The sequence below is a fragment of the Oncorhynchus masou genome, chromosome 22 (assembly GCF_036934945.1).
Source record: "Oncorhynchus masou masou isolate Uvic2021 chromosome 22, UVic_Omas_1.1, whole genome shotgun sequence".
Lineage (NCBI taxonomy): Eukaryota > Metazoa > Chordata > Actinopteri > Salmoniformes > Salmonidae > Oncorhynchus > Oncorhynchus masou.
Window position 1 is genome coordinate 8869816 of NC_088233.1, and position 11356 is coordinate 8881171.

The 11356-nt window shown below is 42.3% G+C and overlaps 1 protein-coding gene across 1 annotated transcript in view; it reads right to left on the reverse strand.

Annotated features, from left to right (window-relative positions):
• The window catches only part of LOC135508962 (filamin-C-like), a 47912-nt gene extending 45172 nt beyond the window's left edge, over nt 1–2740 (reverse strand). Inside the window, exon 1 of the mRNA XM_064929200.1 lies at nt 1891–2740. Coding sequence (XP_064785272.1) covers nt 1891–2275 — 385 coding nt within the window. The 5' untranslated portion in view covers nt 2276–2740. The remainder of the gene's footprint in view (nt 1–1890) is intronic.
• Between the last annotated feature and the right edge of the window lie 8616 nt (nt 2741–11356).

Consider the following 11356-nt stretch of genomic DNA (forward strand, 5'->3'; position numbering starts at 1 on the left):
GGTGGACGGCGTGTCTTGGCCCTGACATCGTCCAGGGTGGACGGCGTGTCTTGGCCCTGACATCGTCCAGGGTGGACTGCGTGTCTTGGCCCTGACATCATCCAGGTTGGACGATGTGTCTTGGCACTGACATCGTCCAGGGTGGACTGCGTGTCTTGGCCCTGACATCATCCAGGTTGGACGGCGTGTCTTGGCCCTGACATCGTCCAGGGTGGACTGCGTGTCTTGGCCCTGACATCATCCAGGTTGGACGGCGTGTCTTGGCCCTGACATCGTCCAGGGTGAACAGCGTGTCTTGACCCTGACATCGTCCAGGTTGGACGGCGTGTCTTGGCCCTGACATCGTCCAGGGTGGACGGCGTGTCTTGGCCCTGACATCGTCCAGGGTGAACGGAGTGTCTTGGACATCAACCAGTGATCTCAATGGTACCTATGCTGTAAGCGTTTCCATAGAGATGGCTGACCAACGGCCATTTTGTGAAAGCCATGCATCAGACTGTAGAGCACCTGACAAGCTGGGTTGACAGGAAGTGGCCTAATACTGAGGTGTAGATGCATGTTTAGACTCAGGCCGAGTCTCTCAGCAGAACGATTCAAACGGGTCTCTCTCAATAATATGTGGTCGACAATCTAAGGTCTGCTATTGTGAAAAACCCATTATTCCCCTGTTCTAGTATGTGTTATGTGACTGATGCACAGAGAGTCATGTGTATTCATCACAGAGAGTCATGTGTATTCATCACAGAGAGTCATGTGTATTCATCACAGAGAGTCATGTGTATTCATCACAGAGAGTTATGTGTATTCATCACAGAGAGTCATGTGTATTCATCACAGAGAGTTATGTGTATTCATCACAGAGAGTCATGTGTATTCATCACAGAGAGTCATGTGTTTTCATCACAGAGAGTTATGTGTATTCATCACAGAGAGTCATGTGTATTCATCACAGAGAGTCATGTGTATTCGTCACAGAGAGTCATGTGTATTCATCACAGAGAGTCATGTGTATTCATCACAGAGAGTTATGTGTATTCATCACAGAGAGTCATGTGTATTCATCACAGAGAGTCATGTGTATTCATCACAGAGAGTCATGTGTATTCGTCACAGAGAGTCATGTGTATTCATCACAGAGAGTCATGTGTATTCATCACAGAGAGTTATGTGTATTCATCACAGAGAGTCATGTGTATTCATCACAGAGAGTCATGTGTATTCATCACAGAGAGTCATGTGCATGCCATCATAAGGCAAGCCCAAAGATTTTGTGAAATGACACTGACAGTCAATAACTAATTTACAATGTACTAATTAATAATAACTTTTTTTTGTAAAAAATAATGTGCTGCTCTATCCTGTCTGGCCTGTCCAGATTATGCACTGGACTCTCACCCTCCCCTTATTCCTATTCCATTATCTTTCTTTCTTTCTCTCTCTCTTCATCTCTCTCGCTCTCTGTCTCTCTCTCTGTCTCTCTCTCTCTCTCTTCCTCTCTCTCTGTCTCTCTCTCTCTCTTCCTCTCTCTCCTTCTCTGTCTCTCTCTCTCTCTGTCTCTCTCTCTCTCTCTTCATCTCTCTCGCTCTCTGTCTCTCTCTCTTCATCTCTCTCGCTCTCTGTCTCTCTCTCTCTCTCTTCCTCTCTCTCTGTCTCTCTCTCTCTCTTCCTCTCTCTCCTTCTCTGTCTCTCTCTCTCTCTCTCTCTGTCTCTCTCTCTCTCTCTTCTTCTCTCTCTCTCTCTCTCTCTCTCTCTCTCTCTGTCTCTCAAAGATTAATTAAAAACATTCCAGCCCCCTATTCGTCTTTCTTTCTTTCCCTTTCTCTCTCTCTCTCTCTCTCTCTCAAAAATTAATTAAAAACATTCCAGCCCAAAAGCTCACTTGTCACTTACCAATAGACACCAACTTGATGTGTTCCCTGTCCAAAAATTCCAGAGCGACGGACACATTTTCCAATTTCATCTGTCGGAAGTTGGGTCTGGTGTGGTGTTTTTTGTACATCTTTTTCTGGCTCAGAACCTCCAGGAGCCCAATGAGCTTTAAACCGTCGCCAAAATCCTTCTGGAGGTCTGTCACTGTCTTATTGACACACTTGAGATGCTCGTTGCACCACCTTGTAAAGGTGTTCTGTTGGATTTTCTTCCATGGTGCATCCTCGGCAAGATCTTTCTCCGTAGCCGGCATCTCGTCTTCCTCGTCCCCCTCGAAGTTGTCAGTGCCCTGGTAGTGCTGTGGTGGCTGGCTGTCGTCGTAGTAATGTGTGTTATTGCTCGTCATGTTGGCGGTTTTCCGTGTGTCCCTTTTTATACAGCAAGTCAGATCGATGTGTGAAGTTATCTGCAAAAAAAGTTTAGCGTGTCGATGTCAAGCTCGAGCGCACTTGCTGTGGTAAAAGTTCAAAACTTGGAGAAGAGAGTTTAAAAAAAAAAGTGTCCCGGAGACTTTTCGGATGTCCTTGTGAAGAAGCCTCTTCTTGTCAGGACAATGATGAATTGATCCGATTTACAGTCCTTGTTACTGCAACGCAGCCTGTCGCGGGTTTTTAATTGGCAGTGGCTCGACAAATGTAGTCGCTGCCTCTTAATAGATATGCTCAGAGAAGAATGTCGCTTTTTGAAAAATGGTCCTTCAGTCCAGTTCGCTCTGTAGCACTTGAGGAGTAGAGTTGCAATGTAGTTCACTGGAGTCTGTTGGTTAAACTTGAATGGTGTGAGGTGGGCAAAGAGTGGGGTATATAAAGAGACCCTGGGGGTCACGTCACACCCGTCGTAGACCCCATAGTCATAACTACAATCATAGGCTATTTTCTAATCCATATGGATAACGGGGTGAGTCAGGATTGGCCGTAAAGGATGATCGGGCAGTGATTGGTGGACCCCCACCCAGAGCAACAGTTGTGACAGCGCGCTGTATTTTTAGCCACTCCACTTTGGGTGGTGGGATGTCGGGACTTCTTGGTTGTTGTAAAGTAGCCTAGTGTGTTATGATCAGGGCTCGAGCTCCTGAATTGTTAAACAATTTAGACAAGAAAAGATAATGACGCATCCTAAAATCAAGTGGGTTTTAATATGTGGCTCATGTCGTTGTGGATTAGGCGATACTATATTTATGTTGTTATTTCGCCTATTGGCCTTTTACCACTTTGTTAAATCCTTTAAACATTATTTATTATTGATGAATGTTCTACACAGAAGCCTTGTTTACACCGTGAGCTGACATCAACAAATCAGTAGCCTATCTGATCAAGGTTTGTGGTGTCATGTCCACACATAATATTTAAAATAGTATCCATTCAATGTTTCCGCATAGTGACTAAATTAGCTGGTGCCTCCCTGTATGCAAATTATTTCACAGATATTCTTTAAAAATAATGTGAATGTTCACTACCGGTCCAAAGTTTTAGAACACCTAGTCATTCAAGGGTTTTTCTTTACTTTTACTATTTTCTACATTGTAGAATAATAGTGAAGACATCAAAACTATGAAATAACACATATGGAATCATGTAGTAACCAAAAAAGTGTTAAACAAATTTAAATCTATTTTACATTTGAGATTCTTCAAATAGCCACCCTTTGCCTTGATGACAGCTTTGCACACCCTTGGCATTATCTCAACCAGCTTCATGAGGTATGGAATGTCTTTTAATTAACAGGTGTGCCTTCTTAAAAGTTTATTTGTGGAATTTCTTTCCTTTATAATGAGTTTTAGCCAATCAGTTGTGTTGTGACAAGGTAGGAGTGGTATGCAGAAGATAGCCCTATCTGGTAAAAGACAAAGTCCATATTATGGCAAGAACAGCTCAAATAAGCAAAGAGAAACGACAGTCCATCATTACTTTAAGACATGAAGGTCAGTCAATATGGAAAATGTCAAGAACTTTGAACATTCCTTCAACTGCAGTCACAAAAACCATCGAGCGCTATGATGAAACTGGATCTCATGAGGACCGCCACAGGAATGGAAGACCCAGAGTTACCTCTGCTGCAGAGGATAAGTTCATTAGAGTTACCAGCCTCAGAAATTGCAAATAAATGCTTCACGGAGTACAAGTAACAGATACATTTCACCATCAACTACTCAGATGAGACTGTGAATCAGACCTTCGTGGTCGAATTGTTGCAAAGAAACCACTATTAAAGGTCACAAATAAGAAGAAGAGTCTTGCTAGGGCCAAGAAACACAAGCAATGGACATTAGACTGGTGGAAATTTGGCCTGGAGTCCAAATCTGATATTTTTGGTTCCAAGCGCTGTGTCTTTTTGAGACGCGGTGTGGGTAAACGGATGATCTCTGCATGTGTATTTCCCACCGTAAGGAAGAGAACAGAGGAAGAGGTGTTATGGTGTGGGGGTGCTTTGTTGGTGACACTCTGTGATTTGGGCTCACTTAACCAGCATGGCTACCATACCGTCCCATTTGGTTTGGGCTTAGTTGGACTATAATGTGTTTTTCAACAGGACAATTTTTTTTTAACCTTTATTTTACTAGGCAAGTCAGTTAAGAACAAATTCTTATTTTCAATGACGGCCTAGGAACAGTGGGTTAATTGCCTGCTCAGGGGCAGAACGACAGATTTTGTACCTCGTCAGCTCGGGGATTTGCGCTTGCAACCTTTCGGTTACTAGTCCAATGCTCTAACCACTAGGCTACCCTGCCGACAATGACCCAACACACCTCCAGGCTGTGTAAGAGCTATTTGACCAAGAGGGAGAGTGATGGAGTTCTGCATCAGATGACCTGGCCTCCACAATCCCCCGACCTCAACCAAATTGAGATGGTTTGGGATGATTTGGACCGCAGAGTGATGGAAAAGCAACCAACAAGTGCTCAGCATATGTGGGAACTCCTTTAAGACTGTTGGAAGAGCATTCCAGGTGAAGCTGGTTGACAGAATATCAAGAGTGTGCAAAGCTGTCATCAAGGCAAAGACGGCCTGTTTGAAGAATCTGAAATATAAAATATATTTTGATTTGTTTAACAATTTTTGGTTACTAAATTATTCCATATGTGTTATTTCATAGTTTTGATGTCTTAACTATTATTCTACAATGTAGAAAATAGTAAAAAATAAAGAAAAACCTTTGAATGAGTAGCTGTTCTAAAACCTTTGATCGGTAATGTATTTATTTAAGACAATTGCTGATGCCATGATTTTAGAGACCGGTATAATGATGATAGTTTGATCATCCAGATCTGTTTACACTTGTATTGATATCCAGACACAAATCACACATTGCCTGACTAACTCTGGAGGTGGTCAGAAAGATCTGATCACAATCAGATCACAGTGTGTCGTTTAAATAATCTACACCTGCAGATGTGGGCAAAATCAGAATTTGGACAAGATCAGGACAAAGGGCGGATGTCAGCACCGGGTATAAAAGGGGCTTCTGTGTTTAGCCTTTGATGGTTATGTTGTCCTTTTGCACCTTTTACCAAATTGCTAAATAATTTTAAGAATATTTAAACTGATAGGGATTATCTTTATCTCCGAGAGAGAGAGAGAGAGAGAGAGAGAGAGAGAGAGAGAGAGAGAGAGAGAGAGAGAGAGAGAGAGAGAGAAAGAGAGAGAGAGCGAGAAAGAGAGAGAGAGAGAGAGAGAGAGGGGGAGAGAGAGAGAGAGAGGGAGAGAGAGAGGGAGAGAGAGAGAGAGAGAGAGGGTGAGAGAGGGAGAGAGAGAAGGAGGGAGGGAGGGAGAGAGAGAGAGAGGAGGGAGGGAGGGACAGAGGGAGAGAGAGAGGGAGATGGTGAGAGAGAGAAGGAGGGAGGGAGGGAGAGAGAGAGAGGGAGATGGTGAGAGAGGGAGAGAGAGAGATTTGGGAAGCTTGATTATGAGCCATGAGGTCATATTGCTAGTTGTTCATCGGGCTACGAAAGTCATTGTCATTACGTATGGTTCACAATTATGTGCCACCTCTCTGTGAAATATGTATTGTCAATAAACAATCTCACAGAGGTCAACAATGCTTTCCTCCATGAAGACTAGTGTCCCTTTCAATGCAGCGCTGCAATTGTTGACCAGAGGTCAAATGACCCCTGACCTCCTCACCTGCAGAGGGAGCTGAGGGAAACTTTGATGTCATATTATGTCATGCCAGGCCAATACCATAAACGCTAACATCAACCAATGATATTTAGACCAGACATTAGTCTGCAAAGTCGGCTGATGTCTAATTGACCTACAGCTCTGAGAATGTTCAACCGAGTGATTGGCTGTATGGTGTAATGTTATTAGCCTAAAATAACTTATCAATAACATCATTATAAAAAGTTTATGTGCCCACATTTATAGACAGGTGTAGACGATTAACAGGCATTGTTGTCTGGATATCAATCTAGCGTGAACAGATCTGGACTGGCAAACCATTTAAATCGTCATTAAACCGACCCTCTAAAATCATTGACAGGTGGCACCATTGATTTATGCCATCAGTGATTGTCTTTAAAATAGTATCTGTCAATTACTGTGCATACAGGGAGGCACCAGCTAATCTGGTCACAATGGGGACACAGTGGGCTGGATAAGAGACTCTATATGCAACAAACCTTGGAAAAGTGATTGGATCATATCGATCAGATCACAAAACTCACATGTTAGCGCTTGGTGTAAACTGGCTGATGCTGGGACAGCACTTTTGTGACTATTTTATTGGTTCCATTGTGCCAGACAAGCCCAGTTGAAGTATTTTAAGTTATTTAAAATACTGTTTGAAACCAGGTCTGACACACACACACACACAGAGTGTAAGCTATCCTTGACAGGGTAAGCATGGCTAGTAGTGGGCTAAGAATAACTGTGACACATACACAGAGAATGTCCAGGATAACTGTGACACACAAACAGAGAATGTCCAGGATAACTGTGACACAAACAGAGAATGTCCAGGATAACTGTGACACATACACAGATAATGTCCAGGATAACTGTGACACACATACACAGAGAATGTCCAGGATAACTGTGACACACAAACAGAGAATGTCCAGGATAACTGTGACACACACACACAGAATGTCCAGGATAACTGTGACACATACACAGAGAATGTCCAGGATAACTGTGACACACACACAGAGAATGTCCAGGATAACTGTGACACATACACAGAGAATGTCCAGGATAGTCATACCCCAGACAGAACACGGGTAGGATCCTTCTTGTTGTTTTAACACACTTCAGAGAAAATAATACTTTATGTTATATGTTTAACAACTTGTTATAAGCATGTATGAGCCTTTATAACATCTTATTAGTCTTAATGCGTTATGTCCCTCCTTGTATACGTTTTTCTAACTTTTTTCCCCAACTAGCTCAAAACGGCCTAAATGTAATCAGGATCGTAACGATGTATTTTCTTATGCTTTTTCTCTCCAGTTTTGTGATATCCAATTGCGATGCAGTTACGATCTTGTCTCATCGCTGCAAGTCCCCAACGGGCTCGGGAGAGGCGAAACATGACCCGCCAAACCGTGCTCCTTAACACCCGCCAGCCGCACCAATGTGTCGGAGGAAACACCGTTCAACTGACGATCGAAGTCAGCCTGCAGGCGCCCGGCCCGCCACAAGGTGTCACTAGAGCACGGTGAGCCAGGTAAAGCACCACCGGTCAAACCCGCCCCTAACCCGGACGACGCTGGTCCAATTGTGCGCCGCCCTATGGCACACCCGATCACGGCCCGGCAGTGACACAGCCTAGGGTCGAACCCGAGTTTTAAACCGCAGCGCCACTCGGGGAGGCCTACGACGTGATTATTATAAGTAAAATGTATCACACAGTGAACATATTCCAGAACAGTCCTCAGACACTTGCCCTTGAGTCAGGAGATCAAGATCATTTCTATATTCACCGTCGGTCCAGTATAACTGCCAGTCAGGCTAATTCTGGCCCTTGAGGTTACATACAATCTCAGTAAACCATGAGTGTTGGTAAAGTCTCCGTGTAATGAGTGTAATATAGAAGACCTCGTCAGCATCCTTGGCACATCCGGAGCCTCCCCTCGTGTGTCTGACATGACTGCCTGGTTGTCAGAGACTTAATGACACTGATATAGAGTCTGTGTCCCACATAGAACACTATTCCCTATTCCCTATTCCCTGGTCATGAGGAGTGGACCATGTAAGGAAGTGTGATTTGGAACACAGACATAGAGTTCTGTGTATTGGTTGTTATTACGGCCTGTGTGATGTGATGCCGGGAAAAGAGTCTCTGGTCGCTCTGTGTGACACCGACACGGTCGCGCTGGTGATTTCATGAATGGGATTCCTTCTGAAAACCTTAAATGCTCTACCGTTACCCATTGGGAAACATTTGGCACATGACGTCTTGGTGACGTTGTCTTCGGGTTGTAATGAGAAGACGTCATATAACCAGAACAACTGGTCTCTGTTATAAACGAGATGTATTTTTCTTGATCACATTAACCTTTTAACCTGTACACCAAGAAAAGAATATGTTTATTTAGCCTCAATAAAGGTCATAAATGAATCCTTTTTGTTTGAATGACTAAAACTGTGATAGATTGTGAATTGCAAACATCTCCACCAGCCAATTAAGTTGCTCAATTAGAGTAAACTAAGTTTGTATTTGCATAGACTTTTAAAATCTTCCAAAAGATAGTATGCATTCATTTCCATTATGTCTGCTTCATTTACTTCAAATGGAAGGTAGGCCTAGTTAAATTAGGACTGATATCAAACGTTGATAAAAATATGATACAATTGTGTGTCAAAAAAACATTAATTTTCAAATGCATGTAAATGTATGTTTTTACGGTTTATATGCTTAGAATACCAGTAAAATGACATGTACTGAATGATATTGTGAAACATATAGAAGATAACAGGCACACAGTAAATATTGATATCGATTTGAAAGGCTTTTTGTATTTGCACAGACAAAAATATCCCAGAACAATATTTCTCTATTGTCCATCATCACCAGCTTTGACTTATTATCAATCAAATGTATTTATAACGCCCTTCTTACATCAGCTGATGTCACAAAGTGCTGTACAGAAACCCAGCCTTAAATCAACCAAACAGCAAACAATGCAAGTATAGAAGCACGGTGGCTGGGAAAAACTCCCTAGAAAGGCAGGAACCTAGAAGGAAACCTAGAGAGGAACCAGGCTCTGAGGGGTGGCTAGTCCTCTTCTGGCTGTGCCAGGTGGAGATTATAAGATTACATGGTTTATAAGCATTCCTTTAATGGGCAGCTCAAACGCCTGGTAGAGAATATTTTTCAAGAGTTCATAAAATTGTAAAACAATAACATATCAGTAATTTAATTAATGTTTTAAAGGTCAACAACATTTTACAACCTTGTAATTTCCCATATTATACACAATTAGTACAACAAAATATGGTTAATGACATTTGGTTTTGCTCACATTCACTTCCTTTGAATAGGTGTCTAAAAACATATGAGAGTCCAAAAATTAAAACCATATGATTATTTGACTAAATGGTATTGGTTGAGATGATAAAATATGCCAAACAGAATTCATATGTTTAAATTAATTTAATATTGTTTTTGTAAAAATTAGCTCAACTGTCCTGTTTAGCTGCCTGTTGAAGTAACGCAGACTGCCACATTTTCTAGTTTTTATTTACAGTGCCTTGCGAAAGTATTCGGCCCCCTTGAACTTTGCGACCTTTTGCCACATTTCAGGCTTCAAACATAAAGATATAAAACTGTATTTTTTTGTGAAAAATCAACAACAAGTGGGACACAATCATGAAGTGGAACGACATTTATTGGATATTTCAAACTTTTTTAACAAATCAAAAACTGAAGAATTGGGCGTGAAAAATGATTCAGCCCCCTTAAGTTAATACTTTGTAGCGCCACCTTTTGCTGCGATTACAGCTGTAAGTCGCTTGGGGTATGTCTCTATCAGTTTTGCACATCGAGAAACTGAAATGTTTTCCCATTCCTCCTTGCAAAACAGCTCGAGCTCAGTGAGGTTGGATGGATGGACAGCATTTGTGAACAGCAGTTTTCAGTTCTTTCCACAGATTCTCGATTGGATTCAGGTCTGGACTTTGACTTGGCCATTCCAACACCTGGATATGTTTATTTTTGAACCATTCCATTGTAGATTTTGCTTTATGTTTTGGATCATTGTCTTGTTGGAAGACAAATCTCCGTCCCAGACTCACGTCTTCTGCAGACTCCATCAGGTTTTCTTCCAGAATGGTCCTGTATTTGGCTCCATCCATCTTCCCATCAATTTTAACCATCTTCCCTGTCCCTGCTGAAGAAAAGCAGGCCCAAACCATGATGCTGCCACCACCATGTTTGACAGTGGGGATGGTGTGTTCATGGTGATGAGCTGTGTTGCTTTTACGCCAAACATAACGTTTTGCATTGTTGCCAAAAAGTTCAATTTTGGTTTCATCTGACCAGAGCACCTTCTTCCACATGTTTGGTGTGTCTCCCAGGTGGCTTGTGGCAAACTTTAAACAACACTTTTTATGGATATCTTTAAGAAATGGCTTTCTTCTTGCCACTCTTCCATAAAGGCCAGATTTGTGCAATATACGACTGATTGTTGTCCTATGGATAGAGTCTCCCACCTCAGCTGTAGATCTCTGCAGTTCATCCAGAGTGATCATGGGCCTCTTGGCTGCATCTCTGATCAGTCTTCTCCTTGTATGAGCTGAAAGTTTAGAGGGGCAGCCAGGTCTTGGTAGATTTGCAGTGGTCTGATACTCCTTCCATTTCAATATTATCGCTTGCACAGTGCTCCTTGGGATGTTTAAAGCTTGGGAAATCTTTTTGTATCCAAATTCGGCTTTAAACTTCTTCACAACAGTATCTCGGACCTGCCTGGTGTGTTCCTTGTTCTTCATGATGCTCTCTGCGCTTTTAACGGACCTCTGAGACTATCACAGTGCAGGTGCATTTATACGGAGACTTGATTACACACAGGTGGATTGTATTTATCATCATTAGTCATTTAGGTCAACATTGGATCATTCAGAGATCCTCACTGAACTTCTGGAGAGAGTTTGCTGCACTGAAAGTAAAGGGGTTGAATAATTTTGCAGGCCCAATTTTTCAGTTTTTGATTTGTTAAAAAAATTTGAAATATCCAATAAATGTCGTTCTACTTCATGATTGTGTCCCACTTGTTGTTGATTCTTCACAAAAAAATACAGTTTTATATCTTTATGTTTGAAGCCTGAAATGTGGCAAAAGGTCGCAAAGTTCAAGGGGGCCGAATACTTTCGCAAGGCACTGTATTTACTGATAGCCAGGGGCACACTCCAACACTTACATGATTTACAAAGGAAGCATGTGTTTAGTGAGTCCGCCAGATCAGAGGTAGTAGGGACGACCAGGGATGTTC